The sequence below is a fragment of the Acipenser ruthenus genome, chromosome 2 (genome assembly GCF_902713425.1).
Source record: "Acipenser ruthenus chromosome 2, fAciRut3.2 maternal haplotype, whole genome shotgun sequence".
Classification (NCBI taxonomy): Eukaryota; Metazoa; Chordata; class Actinopteri; order Acipenseriformes; family Acipenseridae; genus Acipenser; species Acipenser ruthenus.
Genome location: NC_081190.1, coordinates 10400901 through 10422847, shown reverse-complemented (window position 1 = coordinate 10422847; position 21947 = coordinate 10400901). Strand labels below are relative to the sequence as shown.

The 21947-nt window shown below is 41.6% G+C and overlaps 1 protein-coding gene across 11 annotated transcripts in view; it reads right to left on the bottom strand.

Annotated features, from left to right (window-relative positions):
- The window catches only part of LOC131697748 (ectopic P granules protein 5 homolog), a 40639-nt gene that overhangs the window by 17273 nt on the left and 1419 nt on the right, over window positions 1-21947 (bottom strand). For 8 of the 11 annotated variants that reach the window (XM_058988911.1, XM_058988919.1, XM_058988903.1 and 5 more), the window contains 22 exons: window positions 20577-21575; window positions 19097-19340; window positions 18470-18609; window positions 17584-17691; window positions 17127-17200; window positions 16573-16678; window positions 16077-16191; window positions 15350-15500; window positions 14987-15142; window positions 14032-14192; window positions 13589-13743; window positions 12474-12614; window positions 11437-11601; window positions 10709-10831; window positions 10053-10315; window positions 9588-9728; window positions 8905-9049; window positions 8386-8583; window positions 6535-6645; window positions 5612-5734; window positions 790-956; window positions 108-335 (listed from right to left, as the gene is read on the bottom strand). In XM_058988911.1, coding sequence (XP_058844894.1) covers window positions 108-335; window positions 790-956; window positions 5612-5734; window positions 6535-6645; window positions 8386-8583; window positions 8905-9049; window positions 9588-9728; window positions 10053-10315; window positions 10709-10831; window positions 11437-11601; window positions 12474-12614; window positions 13589-13743; window positions 14032-14192; window positions 14987-15142; window positions 15350-15500; window positions 16077-16191; window positions 16573-16678; window positions 17127-17200; window positions 17584-17691; window positions 18470-18609; window positions 19097-19340; window positions 20577-21575 — 4214 coding nt within the window. The remainder of the gene's footprint in view (window positions 1-107; window positions 336-789; window positions 957-5611; window positions 5735-6534; window positions 6646-8385; window positions 8584-8904; window positions 9050-9587; window positions 9729-10052; window positions 10316-10708; window positions 10832-11436; window positions 11602-12473; window positions 12615-13588; window positions 13744-14031; window positions 14193-14986; window positions 15143-15349; window positions 15501-16076; window positions 16192-16572; window positions 16679-17126; window positions 17201-17583; window positions 17692-18469; window positions 18610-19096; window positions 19341-20576; window positions 21576-21947) is intronic. The other 3 variants (XM_058988937.1, XM_058988953.1, XM_058988963.1) reach the window with 1 other exon arrangement.

The following is a 21947-nucleotide window of genomic DNA, read 5'->3' as shown; positions in this document are numbered from 1 at the left end:
AGTCCATGCGATGTGTGTAGTATTTTCATTGCATATTTATGATGTAATATGCACATGTGAATGCTGCAGTATGCTACACAGTATCTGTAGTGATCTCACGCGGTTACCTGACCAGCTCCTTGTGCACTTCTGGGGAGGTCATGTGCTCTGGTGTGGGGCTCCTGGAGCTCCCCTCCCCCTCGCCGGGCTCACAGTCTCTGGGGACCTTTAGGGCTTTGCTGGCTGCATGATGGAAATCAGCCACCTCCACCAGACGCTGCCTCATCTCTTTCAGCAGGTTAGAATGAGCCGGGCTGTGGAAGTAGCGCCTCCCAATGCAACCACTGGCCTCCAACCTGCAACAGAAAAAAAAAAAAAAAAAAAAATCAGAAGGAATTTGTAAACTTCCTACATTTGTAAGATAAAATTAAATTAAATTAAATAAAATTAAATTAAAATTAAATGTTACACCTGTTTATCAAACTTTTCAAAATGTCATCATCATCAGGGAGTCTTGCTGTTATAAGTTTTACTTTATTTTAAAAAGTTATACTCAAGGACTGCGGCAAAGGATGTTAAGAAGTAGATTGAAAAGTGAGTTATAATACATCTGGTAAAAACCTGAAGCAAAATACTTTCATTTATCTGTAACTCTCAATCATAAGATATATAGTAGCACTGAGCAAATGCCCTCATCAGTGTAATAGAATTCGCAGAAAAAGTTCCTTGTGTTACAGTATGTCCTGTGAATATTTTTTCTTTTATTTCAGACATATTCTATTGATGTGTATTTAAGGCAAAGGGAGTTACCCGAATTCCGGCCCAGGCTGGCGCAGGTAAAGCAGGAAGAATTTCTGCCAGACGAGGGGAAGGAGGGGGTGGTCTGCAGGGGTCACCAGGGCCTGGTGTGCCCAGCGATAGACCATGAGCCTCTGCAGGGATGGGACCACGGGGAGCTTCAGCCGGGTCTGTGCTTTCTGACAAAAGAGGATGAGTTACAGAAAACAATTACTAATCTCAATCAGTTTTGTTCCAGTCAAAGATAGAAAGGTGATTCAGGGGTCTGTCTTGCCATAAAGCCGATGTACACCGATTTATGTCACTAGAAGATGATCAGACATATCAACTAAAGCCATTCATACTATTCTTTGAACTTGACTCAGAACAAACAACGGGATGCCTGGACCAGTGACACTCTTAGCAACAATATCAGTGAGTCCCTTGTTTTAATATAATAAAATATAATGAAGGCTTTTGTTTCGGTTTTTATTAATTTCATTTTTCTGTGCTTATTTTTAGCTCTATTCGAGTTATGTAATTTTTTTGGGGGGCTTTTGCTTTTTATATACAGTTGGCGATGCCTAAATTGGGATACTGATAATGGGGATTGCTGCTTAAATGGAATACAACTCTGGAAGATGGTTCTTCCCAATGCTATTTATGTTGTTTAATTGGGACATCACTTTGTTTAACTGGGATGCAGTATTTACAAATGATGAACAGAGATCACTTTTCAGAGCAAGACAGAGCTTTTCACGTAGCACAGGGCAGTGAGTATGTGATTACACTGTGACTTGTGTAAATTGTGTACAACACATTGAACTCTTGAAGGAGCTGGAGCAGGGGTCTCCAACCCTGGTCCCAGAAAACCCCTATCCAGCAGGTTTTATAGGTGTCTTTACATCATCAGTGGCTAAAGATCTGGAACACCTGTTAATCTTGACTAATTAAGCCAATAATTGGTTCAATTAAGTAACAGAGATTGACTGAAACGAAAACCAGCAGCCACAGTAGCTCTCCAGGACATGGCTTATGTTGCAAAGAAAGTTGGTGTGTCAACATCGCAGGTGCCTTGCCTTGTGATAAGATGGTGTTAATTTAATTTTATCAATTTAAGAATTAGTTCAGCTTCTGTCTCCAACTAAATAAAAAGTCTTTTAGACAAATATCAATTAAACATATAAATGTTTAGTTTATATAAATGTTTACTTTATATAAGGTTTATATAAAGGTTTTACTGCACTAAAAAACAGAGGAACTGTTAAGCTTGAATATAAGTGTAAATTGTATTTAATAACTTTAGTACAACAGTAGACTTACTAAAGAAAAACAATTAGATTGGTGACCTCGCCTTTTACCTGCTTGAAGTAAGAGTGGTGCTGGGCATGAAAAAATAGGTTTTGGCAGACGAAGCGAGACTTGCTGGTCGTCAGCAGTTTTGAATTCAAGGCCTTTAAAACTTGACAGCGAAAGCGAGCATTTCATTTAACCCTTTGCGGTCCATTGTCGGACTGGGTCCGACATTGCAATTATTCCTCACAGGTCCTTTGTCGGACTGGGTCCGACATCATTATAGCAACGCAATAAACGGGTGTTTAGTCGTTTTTTCTCCGGAAAAAGCCGAGAAAACCATTCAATTGCCGAGTGGTAGCGACAGGAGCCGAGACAAGTCGGAAAAAAAAAAAAAAAAAAAAAAAAAGGCGTATTTCATGAATAGTCATACATGGTATCAGGTATCAGATAATGGGCGTCCATAATAAACAAGCTGGCTAAGTGCGTCAGCGCACTGAGACTATCATGGATATTTGCAGAGCTTTTTTCAGATGTTATAGTAATAAAATAATGACTTTGATCGCATTATTGAGGAGTTTGGTGATAAAACGAGTGATCTGGAGATGATCGATCGGTATGTACGACTATTATTATTATTATTATTTATTTCTTACACAGCTGAACGCTATAGCAAACAAAAGGCTGGGGAGGGGCTGGAGATGCCTAGTGTGTGCTTTGTTGATATGCAGGGCCATTTAAACCCGTTTGACTGTGAAAAAAAATACTTTTAAACAGCGCGTATAAAATTAACTGCGCGTGTGAAAATTAATTATTCCTGGCGTGCCTGACGCGCGATTAATAAATGGACCGCAAAGGGTTAAAATAGAAAAGTAGTCTACAGTATCAGTTCTTATCAGAAAGATAGTGACTTTAATTGGGATGATGTTTCTGAGCCAAAAAATGACTTCATGCGGTGAATTTGGAAAAGCGCTTACAGTGGAGTTTCATATTAATTAAAACACTAGCCTTGGCAAATAAACAGGGTGTCTGAAACCTGCTTGTGCAATCGAATGTTTAGAAACAGAGAGGTCAGGCTTAGTTCAAGCATTGTAGAGTTAAATAAGGCTATTATATTTAACATATTCATTATTGCCTACATTTAACCCTTTGCGGTCCATTGTCAGACCTGGTCCGACATTGCAATTATTCCTATCCGGTCCATTGTCGGACCCTGTCTGACATCATCAAAAAAACACAAAAAACGGGTTTCTAGTCGTTTTTTCTCCGGAAAAGGCCGAGAAAACCATTCAATGGCCGAGTGGGAGCGACAGGAGCCGAGACAAGCCGATAAAAAAATAAAAAAGGCGTATCTCATGATTAGTCATACATGCCCCTGGCATTACATAGGGGCGGTCATAAGGAAACAAGCTGGCTGTTAGTGTATCAGCGCACAGAGATTATCACGGACATTTGCAGGGCTTTTTTGAGATGTTATAGTAATAAAATAATGACTTGGATTGCATTATTGAGGAGGTGATAAAACGAGTGATCAGGAGATGATTGATCGGTATGTACGACTATTATTATTATTATTATTTATTTCTTAGCACATGTGAAAGCGATAGCGAACGAAAGGGCGGGACGGGGTTGGAGATGCCTAGTGAGTGCTTTGTTGATATGCAGGGCCTTTTAAACCCGTTTGACTGTGGAAAAAAAAATACTTTTAAACAGCGCGTCTAAAATTATCTGCGCGTGTGAAAATAAATTGGACCTGACGCGCCTGACACGCACTTAATAAATGGACTACAAAGGGTTAAATGAAAAAAAACGAACTAACCACTGTATACTTAGTGGTTTTATTGAAAGGCTTATGATAAACCCCTACAGTCTTTGTCCAATATGTTGTTAACACACATTTATATATGAAAATAAACTTATCTGAAAAGGTGATGTGGTACGCTGCTCAGAGGAAATATATTGTAGACCAAGGTTAATATAATTACACAAAAAGTTGAAGTTATATATAAAACAGCATCTCTTTTAATACACATATAAACGTGTATCGTATTGCATTGTATTGTAGTAAGGCTCCTGTGAACTTTGGTTCACCTGACTTTTTAGAGAAAGGAGGGGCTGAAAATGAGAACTATGAGATCATGTACCAATATTTTGGAAAGGAGTTATATCCAATTAATTTTGAATGTTTTTTATAACTCCAATTAGTTTTAAAAAGAGGTGACCGGATCCTTCTAGAATATATCATTAATTCCAAGATAAGAACTGTCAGGGCAGATTGATGATCAGATTTAATTGAGACTCCTGATGTATTCAATTGAGGGAAAAACCTATATGGAAAGACCCATTCTGTACCACTGATCTTGATTTTGCAAGTTGACGTGGTCCATGCTCTGAGGGTGTCTGAAAAAATGATTGCTGCTTGATCGAAGTCAGACTTCTCTGCCTTTTGAAGACAGTTCTTATTTTTCATATATCCTACACTACACTTCCATATATTGGAAGGTAAGCATATATCTGAATTTATATCTCTTTTATATTGGATGCATTGTTATAAAGGTATAGAAATTATGTGTTAGTTTTAAGAGAGTGATATATTGAATGTTATAGGACGTAGCTGTGGGTGCTTTAGCTTTGTGCATTTTATGGCCTGAAGGCTAAGCATATGATAACCATATTTGTATTACTGTATTGAGGCACTAATGCTGTTAAACCTGTAAAAGCACTGGATCGCCCAGATTGCTTATTACTTAGGATTTACAGTGGTCTACGCAACCAACCAATCCAATTTTTAAAGCATTTAATAAACCGAAAGGGCACTACTACTGCTCTGATTCGTTAAAACTTCAAATTAAACGTGTCTGTGTGATTTTCTAGATTATTAAAAAGTTGTCTGGACATATAGCACGCCCAGTACACAAACAAAACCACTTACAGGAGTTTAAAACATCTTCCCTGGGTTTAAGAGCACATATATAAATAAAAAGAGTAAAACCTTCTTTCCTTTGCTGTCTTCCACAACTAAATCCTTATGGTCACGGGCATATTCTTCTGTGTTTTTTGTGTGTTTAGTCTTTACATTTCACCACAATTTGCAATTCTGTTTTAAATTCCACAAGTGTGTAAATCAACCCTATCGAACTGTAATATAGCTTTAAATCTCTTGTTTCTTGTAATCTCGTTTTAAATCTTGCAAGTGTGTCACAATCCTCCAATAAAAATGTAGGAATTTTCTGCCTCTCGGTATTTGGGGTGGGTTTAAAGTATTCAGAACGAATCAATGCGAGATACAAGTCAGGAAGGAGCCAACAGTATAATGTAGATTTGCTTATTGTTGCCTGGAGGGCTTCAATCTCGGATATAAAATATAAAAGTGCTACTGGTGATATCAGAGAATACTGAAAGAAAATTGAGAGAAACTCAAAATGTCTTCCATAAGGAAGGCAGAAAAAAAACCAAGAACAAAGTCTATGAGACAACAAATGAAAGAAAGAAAAAAGACAGAAAGAACAGAAGAAGGAAAGAAAGATGTGAAACAGAATGTAGGTAGACAGTGCCCCCTTACCTTAAGCGCCTGGTCTGGAGGGAGAGAGGGGTTGGTAAGCAGCTCGTGCTCCACACAGCGCCGCAGCTGGGAGTCCTCCTCGAAGATGGACTCCATGTTCAGCACCACCCAGGAGAACCAGACCTGTCAGGGAGGGAGGAAGACAAGGGCTGTCAGCAGGGGGCTGGAGCCAGGACACTACAGCACACTCCCACACTGGTCTTATAATACAATACGGCTCATAATACAGTCTTTGTGTTACTGCAGCAATGTTGCTTAATCAAGAGGTCTCAAGTGGTACTGCAACTGAAAGAGTATGAACACAATGAAGGGTAAGTGGCTTCCATTACATTTTTCCTATTTATTTTTTTTCTATTTTACTGTTCCCTTATCTTTTATTATGTTTACAAACAATGGTTTCTACAGCAAATGTTGGTGTTTTTGTACATTTTGATAAATAAGTGTTCAGGTGCTTCTCCTGCTGCCTGCCATATGTAATGTGGTCCAGATCAGCTCTTGTGTCTATATCAGTAAGCGCCAGCGCCACCTAGTGCACTGCCAGCAAAACAGCAGGAAACTCAATACCAAGTGTCAGATCCATAAAGGCGCAGAGCTCTACTTCTACAGACACTTTGGATAATCTATCCTGTGTTTCATACATCTACAGCAGGCAAAAAGAACGGTAGAGCAGCTCCTCAACTCATGTGGAAGCACCTTGAGACAAAACAGCAGAAAATTAAAATACAACACACTATTTGAGTAATTTCAATAAGTGACATGGTCAGAAACCTGCAGCCTTACTGAAGATAGCCAATGTTCCTACTGAACTAGGGAGTAAAGATACATATACATGGCAGTCCTGTCACTGTGCAGAAGTGAACAGGTGAAAATATCTGAGCAGTCTGTATTGCTGGAAGGCTGGAATCCACGGGGAAGTGTCTTACCTCCTCAGGTAATGAATTACCCTCAATGAAGGAAGGCGTCACATTTCCTGCAACGATCCAGCCTACAAGGGAAGACAGCAGGCCTTTGTCGCCGTGGTAACCCAATGCATTCTAAAAAAAATAACATGAGCATAGTTTAGGGCATTTCATATATATACCTCTGGGCAGGAGAGGATCCCTCATGTCCTTTGTGTTCATCACCTGCAACATTAAGGCACATTTTGACAGGATGTAAGGTGGCTCTTAGCCAAGGACGGTTTACTTGGCGCCATGACCAGGTGCTGCGATGTTTGGCCTTAGCATTGGAAGACAAGCGTAACATGACCAATAAGTTGCCACCTGTTCCATCAAAACATTACACACAAAAGACAACATTCCTCCGCCCAGGAGAGCAACCACCAAGAAAAGGTGTTAAAACCAATCCTCGCCCAGGACAACTGGAAGCTGCTAGAGACTGGAATATGCTGGCAGATGTTGGTCAACGGCTTATTTTTCCACCTGAGATTGCCACCACTAACCTTCGACCAGATATTGTCTTGTGGTCTGGATCAGCACGCCTTGTTCACCTGGTAGAGTTAACAGTGCCATGGGAGGATGCTGTAGATGAGGCGTATGAGAGGAAGAAACTGCGGTATGCTGAACTAGCCACTGAAGCGGAACAGCGAGGATGGAGAGTTCGGGTTTACCCAGTGGAAGTGGGTTGTCGAGGATTTGTGGCACACTCTACAACCCGGTTTCTCAGAGACGTCGGATTCAGTGGCCAAGAGTTGCGTCGCACAGTGAAGAACTTATCTGAAGCAGCAGAGAGGAGCAGCAACTGGCTGTGGTTGAGACGGAAAGATTCTGGCTGGGGACAGGTAAGTAAGCTGGGCTGAGTTGAGTGGGGGACGGAGGGGGGTGATGCTGGGACGCCAGAATCACCGTCGAGCCCTCTTGAGGTGTCGTGGGCTAGTCGACGAAACACTGAGGATGGAAGGTGCCCACTTGAAAACCCCAGAGATGTACCCTACTTAGCTCAATCCAGACGGTTGTCATGCTGATGCGCTGGGGAGGCCGCACTTTGGTTGATCCCCGGAGCCAGCATCGCAGCCGTTGTGTGTGCTGATGCGCCAGGGAGGCAAAATAAGCTGATCCCTGGAGCCAGCATTACACTTCAGCCATTAACACCAGACAGAAGGATATCTACATCATCATATGGAAGGAAACGTAAATGGATGGAGACGCATATGGATCACATTAGTTTACTGTAAAGCTACGTCTTAGTTGGTGCTTATCTTGGCGAGAGCCGAGTTCAAATCAGCATGAAGTTTTAACATCTACTCTCGTGTAATGGAAATCAATTATATATATATATATATATATATATATATATATTATATATATATTTTTTTCTTAACATGAGCATAGTTTAGAACATTTAAGAACATCTGGGGAAAAAAAGGTTCCTGCAAGTCTTGATGGGAATGACAAACTTACACAGAATGTTGTGGTTCTGTACAAGCTTATTATTATTACCTGCTATGTTTGATGAGAACATAAGAAAACAAGAAAATGTACAAACGACAGCAGCCCATCCTCTCCACCAGATTGTCCGGTTCCTGGTAGCTTGCATGGTTTTCTCCCAGTTGGGCTTTTCCGAGATAATCCATGTCCTTTATTGTGTCAGCATGCTGGTTCAGGAAGAGTGCACCAGTGGAGAAAAAGAATCGGGGACTATCCTTTTTATCTCGGCTAACCCCTATCCAAGCTTCCATAAGTATCAACACTAATGACCTGAGCAGCAGTGGATCTTAATACCACCCCCTTTAAAGTTGTAAACATGCTCCGTCATGGACAGAGGTCCCGAGTTACCTTGTGCTGCTGGTAGAGCAGTTTCTGCAGACTCTCCTCCTGCTGGTGTAGAAAGGCAGCCCTGCACAAGTGGTCCAGCAGGTAGAGGACAGTCCTGTCCCTGTACCAGAGGTTCTGTCCAGTCAGAACCTGGACCCAGAACTCCAGGACTGCGGCCGGACCCACCCGGCCAGGCTGGCTGCTCTCCGACACGTGGGCCTAAAAGGGGAACAGCAATCAGTTTAAAAACAGCAAAGTACAGAAGCAACAGTTCTATCATACACTGGATTACAGAGCCTTTAATACAACCCACAAAATGTACTTTCCTCTGAATTAGATATGTGGCAAAATGCATTTGTTACTCTTGAAAGAGAATGCATCCAATACATTCACTGCAGTTTAAGCAGTGTTCAGAGCGGAAGTATAAAAGGATTCAAAATTACTATCTGCCACTTTTCAAATCTTAAAATCTGTATCAATGTACAATTGCATATATGATACGATATGCTTGCCTGTGCATGATGGATCATGGTACAGTACCTGGATGACACTGTTCAAGAGCCTGACATTCTCTCCATAGCTGGCTCCGGTGAGGTGCTGGGTGACCTTGTTAGTGACCTGCTGGGCCATTCCTTGTGGAGTCCCACTGTCCAACTGCAGGAACAGTTGAATGGAGTTCAGGAACCTACACAACACATGGTTCATTAATACATGAGGATAACCTCTTTGTCTAATGTTAACTTTCACAGGATCGGTGTTTAAGATTTTCAGTTGTGTGATTACTGTAAGCCATTCAAATGTCAAGTCAAGGTCATTTTACCAAATAATGCATCAATTAATTTACATTGGAGAAAAAAAGAAACATATTCTAGTACATTTTTGTTACATACTACACTAGTTTAGTTTCATATGAAATGCCAAGATTACTCCCAGTAAATTCATCCAACTGTTTTTTTCCCGGGTAGGGGAGGCTCCATTGCTTTAAACAATGTTTAATGTAGGTTTAGTAGAGTTTCTCAGAGGCTGATATTGGAAAGGAACATTTTACTTAACAGGGGGCTTGACTGTTCAAACCCCTGGAATCATTTAAATAATATACTTAATGTAGGTTTGTTCTGAAACACCCCACTATAGTGTGACTTTCAAACCCTATGAGTGTCTGTGCATTCTTCTCCAACACTGTCCAGAAGGTAAACCAAAGGTAAGGAGAGGTGTCCCTTAACTGTTCGTTCTTGAGCAGGTAGTACTGGCAGGGGTACACAAGGGGCAGGACCACTTGCAAGACATGTACCACAGCCCGCAGGTACCGAGACTGAACCAGCACGTTCAACAGGGCCACACCATCACAGCAGAGCCGCTCCAGACTGTAGAGGAACACAGAGACAGCTCAAGAAAGAGAGCAGACAAGCAAACATTTGCAGTGCAGCACACTACTTAGCACACAGGAGGTACAAAGCAAACAATACATAAATACAAATAAAGATCTACCTCTGTTTATATTATTGTAATACACCCAACTGTACAGCCAGCTTTATTAAACACAATGAACAAACAAAAACTCTTGCAGTTGATAGAAACAAATATGCCAATGCAGGTATTGTACACTCAAAAAGCCACCTTTAAGAGATATCTTCACTTTTCAGCTCACCGGTGGACAATGCAAAGAACCCGAGCTTGGGCCCCCTTACCTGTGCCCAGTGGTCGTAATGGCTATGGCAAGGTAGCAACCGATGGGTATGCCAGCCTTCACTGCCTTCAGCACAGGGTGCAGTGTGGGTGTCTCTGAGATCTCAGGCACCGGTGTGATGGTGGAGGGGGCGGGTGACCAGGCGTCCTGGGGGCAGCGGTCATTCGAGTGCAGCTTCAGTCGCAGCACCAGATCCCAGGCCCACTGGTTAAAGGAGCTCTCCGGGGTCTGACCCAGACGCACCACACTAGCCAGGTAGGAGACCTGCAGGGAGACAGAGATAACAGTAAGTCTGTTTGGAAAGTAATCCTGCTTGTGGCTGGTGGCTAATATGCACTTCCACATCCTGTAAACTGGATACTTCTGGATGACCAATGCTAGCTGACTTCTACCTGGGTAGTATATACTGTATCATTATTAATTCACATATTGCTTAGATGTAAGAGTGACAGATAGAGATAGCTGGATAAATAGACAGGTAAGTGATCCAATATATAGATTCTCTCACTTATAATAAAAAGATGGTGTTAACAGAAACAGATGTTAGACAATATCCCTTTAATGGTGTGCTGGTCTTCATTTGAGTCTGGTAACGGAGGGTTTTTATTGTATTTCATTAAAAAAGAACCAACAGTATAATTAACTCTAAAAGGAGACCTGTTTGATGCTCTCCGAGATGATCCCTCCATAGGGTTTGTCAGTGAGGTATTTCTGATAGGCTTCCACCACCAACAGGGCCACTTCAGTGTGCAGTGAGGGGTCCAGGAACAGGGCTCCGCTCTAGAGGACACACAGTACAACACTCAAAGAATATACATATTATATCCAGCACTCACTCCCTGAACAGGTCACTGAATCATACAGCTCACTCTATCTCCATCAGACTTGAAACAGGAAGGGTGACTTGGAATACTGCTCAGTGTGCCCTGAAACCTCAAGCAGAACACGTATTGCTCTGGGCAAAGTGGAGAAGCAGGTACATTCACTAGCCTGTTGTATGCCTTTCACCTCCAGAGGCCCTGGTTGAAATCAGTGTAATTCAAAACAACATACAGTCATGCACAATCCAGCACAATGGCATAGATGAGGGTATGAATTTGCAAAACAATCTGCTTTAAGTGCATATTTCAGCTGCAGTATTTTAGGGAATATGAGCCTTTAGCAGAAACACAGTTTGAAGGAAAACAAATATTTAATATAAAAAAATAAAAAAATAAAACTTAATGCAGTCGGCAAAAAAGTCTGAAATCAGTAGCATTGATTCTTCTGAACTCTGTACATTTGTTTTCTGATTTTAAAATCATAATGAATAACAAAACTATGCATTCCCTGTGCATGTAAACATAATAACTGGGCAGCAAGTTTGCTCATGTTAAAAATCCTACCTGCCCACAAGAGCCCCAGTTCAGCCCCTCCAAGATGATGCAGGCCAGCTTGTTTTCCACGGCGGGCAGGCTGTGGCTCAGCAGCCAGTCCCGGATCACTGCAATCTCAGCAGCCGCAGGTCTCCACAGGTGCACAGGCAGCTCCTTGAACAGGTACAGGGACACCTGGCAGAAGAGAGAGGCGCTGCAGCACTATCCATTTATAAACAACGACAGGGAGCACTTCCTTACGAAGGTAGTCTTGCTGGGCTTGTTTCTTACAGGTGTATTCACACTATGGGTGTTAATAGTTTAGAGTGTGTTCCTTTATTTGTTAGCCAAGTGGTAAATGTATTGAATTTTGCATTACATTTTCAACTATTGTAAAAAATATGCAGGCTAAATACAGCCTATTCCACCTACAATTAAATGCTAAACACATACAGTCAGATACACAGAAAGTGATGCTCGACTTTCTGTAAATTTGCCATTTTACAATACTTTCCCGACATTTACTGCAATTGTACAGAATTTATAAACAGTGTATGGATATGAAGTATTCTACATATTTATAACCATACTATGTGTGTGGAATAATTTGTTTTTAAATTAAAAGCTAGATTTGATTGGACATATACACAAAAAACAATTATGGTTATATAGAAGGTGATTAGAAAGTAAGTTTAACACATCAATGATGTGGTGCGTTGATGTGATAACTTACTTTCTAATCACCCTGTGTGTGTTTTTAAGTATTTGTTTAACAAACCAACGAATCCTAGTCCAATTCCACATCCACAAAAAAAATGTTCCAGCCTTGAGCTATGGATCTCGCTGCTTTTCATGAAAACATTTGTGCGTGCCGTGAATAATATGCCACACTCACCAATAACCCTAATAACGTGTAACAGGTATGAAATATGAATCTTTTTTTCTGACACAGAAGAGAAGTGCTGCTGTTCAGGATAGCATCACTTTGGACAATCTCTGGTTTGTTCCGATTCTTCACTACACCTAATGGAGCCCCATCCTGTTACTGAAACCCCCCCAATACTCACCATCCCCACCCTGTCAATGGTCTCCTGGAGCCGCCACAGCAGCACAGAGATAATGCGAGGGTGAGCCGTCGCTATGGCTGCAAGCAGCTCCCGGCCCACCTTGGAGAAGGTCTCTCTTGTGGAGACACTCACGTACGACACCTGGGCAACGAGAGACGACAAATAGCTTTGAAAATGGGGCTGATTTTTAAAGAATACATTATTTGTTTTCATATGGAGAAAAACTAGAAAAAAACATAGAAGGTATTTCATTGAAAGCAGTTTATGTAGAGTAGATCAGGGGCTCGTTACTATATACACATACGAATGCGTATCTGGCTATACGATGTTGAAAGGTGAAATGTGAATGAGGTTGCGTTTCCATATAACGACACTCGCACCGCTCGTTCATAAACCCTCTCGCATTTTATCAGCACCACATTTTTCATTGTATAAACACAAAGGTGAATCTCACCTAGTTTTCTCACTAAAGCCCTGTGTCTTATGCTTTGCGATGAGATTCTACAGGATCGGACAGTCGATTTCAGTCGGCTCGCAAAGTTTAAACATGTTTAATATTTTGCTATGTGATTCCCTCACTTGCAAGTCTCAAAGTCAGCAACCTATGTGTTCATTAATAATGCAGCAGCATTTTTTAAGTATTTTTACAGAATTACTTGCATGCAAGTAATTTTAATTGCATAAAATTGCATGCAGCATTTTTTAAGTATTCTGTAAATATTTTGTCTACAGTTAAAAAGTACAATGCTTATGGGTTGTCAGGGCTTGTTTTCAAAAGATATCAGCACAGACATTATCTTTGCCTGTTTTTCACACTTCAGTTTGAAATACATAGATATCTGAAAGACAACCCTATAAATGAAAGTTGCAGGGACCATGACCAACAGTAAAGTTAACAGGATGCAGCATTTCACTTATAGAGCTGTATTTAAAATATTTGGATTGCCTCAATTAACATGAAGATTTACAGCACTATCCAAGCAGGACCAGTAATAACCTACATTATTATGTAATACAGCAAATTAAAGGTAAGAAAAGTGATTGCAATCCCTGTGTGAATGTGTCTATGTCTTTGTACAGGTAACAGTAAACAGATCTCTTTATGTCCCTGGTACCTCATATATCTCCAGCACTATGGTTTTGACAAACTCCGGGTCTCCGTCGGCCCGTTTGGGCTGGGCCATGTGAGCGAAGGTGGTGAGCAGGCAGATCCCGTCTGAGCTGTTAATCTCCACCAGCCAGCGCTCAAACTTCCCCTGGTGCTCCGGGTCTGCAATGACAAACAAGCCTCTGGAGACCTCTGCAACACCTCATTCCTCACTGAGAGCCAAAGCATGGTACAGCACATGCTACAGCATGGTAACTGATTGCACAAAGCATGTTTAACCACTGTAAAGCACTGGAAATACAATGTATAAGCATGGAAAACCGCAGACGTCTGCTCTACACTGATACAAACAGTTCTGTAATTGGTCAAGGATCTTCTTTGCATCCTCTCCCAGCAAACATGGTATGCATATCTGAATTCTTTGATTGAAGCTGGGATGTGAGCACTCACCTTTCAATCTCCTGACACAGTCATCAGGTCTCAGGTTTGCACTCAGCCTGTCCAGGCCTTCGCTCTCGGTGCACTGCATGATGTAGAAGATCTTCCAGAGCATGGCACTGGAAAGGGTTCCGTAGGGCATCTCTGACATGAAGAGCCAAACCCCCAGCCTGCTAGGAACAAGGAGAAAATAAAGCAAACCACAGAAACACAATGCATGGAAATGTCACATACATTGCCACTGTAACTACACAGGCTGTCCCGCAAGTCAGGCATCACAGGCATAATAGTTAGAACTGTTTGTCTCACAATTTTTTTCAGATGTGAAATGTCCTGAAGCAAATAAGATAATTTTGAAGTGTGGAGCAGACAGTCAATGGGGTGTTTCCTCCCGAGTTAATAGAGAACATTAAAAATCGCATAACATACATTCAAGCTTTATATAAAGCCTTATCTGAGAGGTCACCAGCTCTTACCAGCCAGAAAACCCCAGCACACTTTTTATTCTTCCAATACAATTGAATAAGCAGCCATAAACGTTCAGCTCCTTTTGGTTAATGCCAGTTAGTTCAGGGTTCACTGTAAATAACACATTATAAAAAACAGCGACACTACATGTCGCAGGAGATAAGCATTATCTAAATGTTCAATAACTTCATGACAAATGTCCATGAAAAGTTCAGAAAAGGTCAGGGGTACGGATCTTACATCCCATAATCCAAAGCAGACATGATACATACATGTTAGTAGGCCACCAAGAGCGAGCTTCTGAGAAGCTCAAGGATTTGTAGGTAATAACGCTGCATACCACATTTTCTCAAATTCGTTGAACGGTTCAGCATACAAGTATAAAAAACTGAAGATGTATATACACTTCATGTAGCATCTTCCTCAATATGACAAGCTCTCTTACAGTAAGTATTTAGTTTACCATGCTGCCATGAACATGAAACTGGGCTCCACCCACCTTTTTGCCTTCAGTACATGCAGCACAGCTCTCAGGAACAGCTCGTCGAATTCCACCTGCAGCTTCTCCCTGGAGAAAGACTCCTGCTCCTGCATTGGGGCCCCCGTGATGCTGATGTATTGAGCCCAGTGGTCACTCACATAGCACAGTGTCATCCTATTTGAGTGGGGTCCACAGAAACTGGTTACTGCAAAAAATACTGGATCTGTGGCATTTGAATGAAAGGGTTATTCTGTGAGACACTGGGAAGAAAATACTAGAAAAACTGGACATGCACCACCTTGTGCAAAACAACACAATCATTAATCCTTGCAATAAGTCTACCTTGATGCTGGTAACCCCAATAAGGGCTAACCTACCCACCTGATCATGTGTCCAATACGCTTCACAAACTGCCTGTATCGGGACCTGTTGTAGGTTTCCAGGCCGATGGCTAAAAGTTCAACCAATGAAGTTGCGAAAGCAAAAATTTTCATCATCTTCTGGCTGGTTGTTGCCTGAGGCTGGCAAGCACCTGGTCAATATACAGTATAAGGAAGAAGAGGCATTTAACCCTGTAATGCCCAATCATTTTTTAAATGAGGCTCTTTTATTTATGTAACTAGATTCCGTTTCTTGTACAAAACACAATTATTGTTTTCTTGTCCGGCAACACAATGTACTGCATATGAAAAATTCTGTCTTGTGAGGCTAGATTTAAAAAATAATAATATAGAGGGGTGGTAAAGCATTGTATGAGATGTGATACACACAAATAATATTAGAGGTGTGGCTAAGCATTGCATCAGATGTGATACAGAAATGGACATTACAGGGGTAAGTTTGAGAGATGAGGGGCTTTTATTACAGTGAAGGACAGAATAGCTGCCTTCTGTTTGGATAATGAAACTGAAACCCTGATATGCTTTAGTAACTTCAGTCAGTATTCAGTGCTGACGCAGTAGCAGGACACTGGAAACGAGATGATCAAATAGCAGTCATTGACTATGGCAAGGTGGGGCTTGCAGCTACCGCAGTCTTATATCCACCATCAGGATTCTCTGATCTTTAATGCTGACTGATGGCCTGATGAAAACCAAAGGCCACTTACCTTTCAAGTTTATCCCCAATAAATGTTTGAAAAGCTCATCAAATGGAAACTGAGAGAAAAGGGCAACCAGGTCCTCTTCTGAAAGCAGCAGCCAGCTAGTCTCAGGGTCTTCATCCTAACAAGGAACGGTTCATTGTGATGGGGAGGTTCTGGGCTAGAAAGGTTCTCTATTTTGCTATTGGTATATAGCAATATTTAACAATATACAAAAGTAATATTTATGGTCACATAGACTTTGCTTGATCTGATTACTAAAGAGTATACCGCAGCATTACAGTTGTAGGTGTGCTATCGTTGCTGAATATTTTCCTATTGCTCTAACACTGCTGTAACATTGTATTATAAGCTTTTAATCCCAAGAGTTTTGTACTTTTTTGGTTTTTACCACCACAGCTGCTTTGGCTACAGATAGATTTCAAAGTCAGGGTCTAAATGTCTTTGCTTGTTAGGAAAGCCTGATAGATTAACAAGAGAGCCTGCTAATCATCATCATCACCTCCTCTCCTCCTTCATCCACCAGAGTCCAGTTCCCAGATTCTTTTCCAGTGCTGTTGCTCTTCTTCTCACTGGGCTTCATGTGGCACAGATAGCTAACACGAGTTCTAAAGGGGACAAGCAGAAAACGTGGGGTCATATCCTTGAGTGGACCCTTGAATATTCTACTGTTTAATTCTTATCTGGTAAATTCCCTGGAAACAACTGGTATGTATCATTAGGTTGTTTTTAAGTACATACTATAACACTGTCTAAATAGTCCATTAGTAAACACCAGTTAAAAATGGCAACTACATTATGTTTAACTAATTAAATAAAGCGTGATTTATACAGAAAATCAATAAATTAGACAAGTGCATATTATGGGTGCATAAAACATACAGAATAATACATTTGTTCAGAGAGCACCTTATTCTTCAGAGGCTCCCATGTAAGAAGTCTAAACATTGAAACAGGCAACCTTTTGGATAACCTATTCAGGGTTGGTAGAGCAAGGTTATTGTTAAAGGACTCTTTGAAAAAGACAGAAAGACAAGCAGTGAGCACTTCCCTTACCTGACTGGTGACACGAGTATGGCCAACGCCTGCATGAAATGGTAAACTCCGGAGGGATTATCCAGGACTTTAATCTGGAAAGACATCATCATTATCTGCCATTGATAGTAAAGACCTTCATTACTGCATGATAAAAGAGGACCAGAGCTAAAGTTTCAAGGAAGTATCAGACTCTTCTGGGAACTATTATGGTACCTCGTCAGAAGAAGACCTGGTAACTCTTATAGCATAGCCTGACAGAAGCACGGTTGTCTTGATTTAAAACAAAAAAAAAAGGTCTTATCAAATACTTGAACGGATTGCCACAAATGCCAATTACATTTAATAGTGTCAAACATGGATTTACAAGAATACAATGTTGGTGTGCTAATGGCAATGCGATGTGCATCTTAATTAAACCAGATAATATAAATCTGCCAGGTGAACTGCAGCCCAGTTGTAGGCGTTCCTACTATACCTGTAGGAAAGGCACTGTCCACTTGCCCACACCTGCAGGACACCTGAGGATGTGATTGAGGAGGTACAGATGGTCCCCAACAGAACCCACTCCGTGCAGTACTGACACCTAAAACAAGAAGCATCCTTCATCAATCACTTACACCGGTGCAACCACAATCAGGTATTCTGCTTATCTGCAGCCAATACGTTACACATAAAACATCATAATAGCACCATAAGAATGTCTAAAACAGAGCAATGGCATGGTATTGAGTGACGCTGACATAAATATCAAAGGTCTAATGTGTCAGTTAGTTTGCCAGCCAATGTTACAATGGCCTGCTGACTTACTTATTAAAGTATGGAAGCAAAAAAAGGAAAAAGAAAGACGGATGGATAGAATTACCTTAGTATAGTGTACTGTGCTTTGGAAACAGCCAAGAAAAAAAATTGTATGTATAACAGATAGTTGTTTAACAGAGAAAAAAACCCTGGGGTCTATTTGAATGATCTACAGTGACAAATCTACAAGTAAAAGAGTGAAAGGATGGCTGTGTAGAAATCAGACAGAATAGGGAGTAGTCTGGTAACAGTCTGTATGCTGTATTAGATTAACCAGGACAGGGGGTATTCTGGTAAGAGGTAGTTGCAGTATTAGATTAACCAGGACAGAGGGTATTCTGGTAAGAGGTAGTTGCAGTATTAGATTAACCAGGACAGGGGGTATTCTGCTAAAAGGTAGTTGCAGTATTAGATTAACCAGGACAGCGAGTATTCTGGTATGAGTCTGTTTGCAGTATTAGATTAACCAGGAAAGCGGGTACTCTGGTATGAGTCTGTTTGCAATATTAGATTAACCAGGACAGCGGGTATTCTGGTAAGAGATTGATTCCAGGGTACGGTACCAGTTGCTGCAGCCACAGGTGGATGTCTCCTTGGAACTGTGCATCGTCAAGCAGCCTGCGTGTGAAGCTGAAGAGGACGCTGATACTGTCCTTCAGGGGCTGCAAAGAGGAGGGCTGGGAGTCCAGATCAGGGGACTCAGCTGGAAACAAGGACAACTGCTGTTTACCTCTTCCATGAAACCAATACACATACTGTAATCACACTCTCAGGAGCAGGCAGACACTGGCAATGACTAACAAATGTACCTTATTTAAAAAAAAAAGGTTTGTTTGCTGCAACCATTCCTGTACCAATTATTTTTACTGTCCTCTGGTTAGTAGCACATTACTGTACTGTAACATAAAAACCAGAGCTGGAACGCTGAAGATGGTTAGCACATTGTCTCTGTGACAATGGGGCAGGAGAGTTTTGAACAGAACAGGACTGATTCGGGTTTTACAGTAATGACAAAAACAAACTGTAAATCCATTTTTGAAGATGAAACGTTTAAAACCTTGGTGTAAACGTTTCTTTACTGTTTAAACTGTCAGACACATTTTCAATTAAAAAGTAGACTATTACTGTTTAAACGTTTACATTTTTGTAGTCCTACTAATGAGAGAAAATGAAAACGGACTCTGACGCACCTCTAGGGGGATCCTGCACTGACAGTGCCCTGGCTGCGGGGATACTGCACAGCAGTCGGTACAGGTAGGACTCTACCTGCAGCCGGGACAGCAGGGCGGTGTAGGAGTGCAGTGCCAGGGTCTGGTGGAGGAGCTCTGCCTTGGACTCGAACAGCCGCTGCAGTTCCCCCACCACCGGCTCGTTTAGCACCACCTGCTGGTAGCGATGGTAACCACACACTTTTGACTGGTCAGCACAGACACCCTGCAGGGAGAGGACCACACAAGATACTTACTGGAAACATTCTACCGCAGCAATCTGTAACCAGAGTCAAATGAAACATGTTTTGTAAAAACTGTTAAAAAACAAACAAACAAACAACATGCAAAATGCAGATCCACTATAAAATAATCCTTAAAATGTGTATCTTGGAAACATCTTATATAGATGGCAATTTGGAAGAGCACATATCATTGTGAAAAAGGGAATTTCATAAAACTTGTGTGTCGAAGTTCAGAAGTAAAAACATGATAACCCACTCCCTTGAGTGGTTTTCTGCTAGACTTAAAATTATAAGAAGGGCTTCTGATTTTAGGTTTTAACCAGTAAAACCCGATACAAAAAAAATGAAATCAGTGGACAGCCAATAAACACCGGAAAAACTGTGGAAATGGTAAATAAATTCACGTTGACTTTACCCTTTACCCATTAAAAAATAAAACCTACTACAAAAATAATAATAAAAACATTTCCCAGTGCTGCTGGGCAATGTCCCGCCTTCCTGACTTGTATCTATTGATTCAGTCTGAATATTTTAAACCCGTCCCAACTACTGAGTGACAGCACATTCCTACATTTCTATTGGAGACTAAGCTTGCGAGACTTAAAAGGAGATTAAAATCAGGAATGGAGGCTTGTTAGCGGGATCTAAAGCTGTATTACAGTTAAGATACTGAGGATTTAAAACAGAATTGTGGCAAAATATACAAAAACGCCTACACACAAAAATCCCAGAAGAATGCGCCCGTGACCATAGGGATTTTGTTTTGGAAGAAAGCAAAATTAAGAAGATACAACTTAAGTGTGCAGGTACTGTCGAGTTACTACTATACATATTTAGACAGAAAAAAAAAAACACTCAAGCAGTTTGGAAAGTAACCGAAAACACTAATTTCATACAGTACATCAAAAACGAAAGCCCCGAAAAAAAGAGATTTACATAAAACTCGAAAATAGCTAAAAATAAGCACCGAAAAACAGAAGCCCTAATTATAAGCTACTTATAAATGACACATTTACAGGAATGGAAATAACAGTGCCACTGGAGACACCCCAGGTGTTACTGTTTTAGTTTATTTAGACAAGCAGTAGAGGTTACAAGTACTGGTGTAAAACCTGCTACGCATCTCTTTCTCTTTTCATCCCTGTGTTATTAATTTATTTTCCCTGTTACTGTGGGAGGCTATAAAAGAGCGGATGCTTAAGAAAATATCCTCAGACCTGCAGGGTGAGCTGCTCATCTCTGAAGCTCCACAGCCGGTTCTGGGTGCTCTTGCAGTCCGAGACGGCTGCCTGCAGCTCTGCCTGGGCTTGACACAGCTGCTTGCGACAGCGCCAGTATTGCATCAGCAGCTCGTGCAGCTCGTGCCCATCCTGGTGAGCCATGCCCTCGAATTCGCTTACATGGAGCTCCACGTTTCCCAGCCAGGAGCCCGGCTCCCACAGTCGCAGCTGCTCTCTGGTGAAGGGCAGGGTGCTTGGGGAGATGCAGGACAGCTCTGGGTAGAGCCGCTGATAGGTCTTCTCTGGCTTCACCAGCTCCACAGGAACCAGGCTGGGCGGGGACTCCTGTTCCACCAGCGGAAGGACAGCCGGGGCTCTGCACTCTGATTTACTGGCTGTTACATCTGACAGCATTCCAGATACAAAGCCAGACTCCACAATGACATTGCTATCAGAATGCTGGCTCTCGGTGGCAAAGAGCTGCGCTGCTACAAAGTGAAGAGGAATAGGGGAAACCATAAGAGGGGCACTGCTGGTCTCAAGTGCACTTTCAGGTGTGCGCTGTTCGGTTTGCTTGACATCAGGAAGTGCTGCTTGTCCACTGTCAGAGCATGTCTGCCCAATCTGGGTGCCTCTGTGTTCCTGCTGCCCTGTATCATGTTCCCCAGCACAGCAAGTGCCTGCTTCCCCACTCTTAGTCACTGTTTCTTCTCCAGTATCAGGCTCCTCTTGCCATGTGCCTGTGTTTAATGATAACTCTGCTACAGGAAGCTCAGAGGCATCCTCGCTGGCCGGCTCACTCAGGGGGATGTCCGTAAATTCCAATCCATCTCCAGCCTGCTTGTGATCGGGCTGGGGCTGGGCTCTGTCCACAAGAGCAAGCAGAGGAGGCCCCTCAGTTTCATTCAGGTGGCCAGGAAGGGGTTGCTGGATGTCAGAAGACGCTGTCAGGTTTCCCACACTTTTCAAGTCACCATTTAGCTTTTTCTTTTTATCCTAAAAATGTTTTAAACAAACAGCAACAGTAAATGTACTGATTATAAGATGGTATTAAATGTGACATGTAGATCAAAGTGGTGTTGTTTTATTACAGTTAATTGTATTCATCACTGTAATTTGTACTTATTTTTATACTTTAATGAATTAAGATTTTGAAAAAGTAACAAAATATGAAACCACTGTAAGTTTTCTTTTAAAAGTTCATGATCAGCAAAGACTGGCTACCGTAACCCTTTTTTTAAAACGTTTGGTCATATTGCAATCACTGTACTGTGCAGCATGCAATCTGACTGAAGGTTCAGAAATCAGGTTATAGAGATCATAGCAGTCTTAGGGTATCCGTAGTGAAACTCTAGCCCAGCCTGGGTT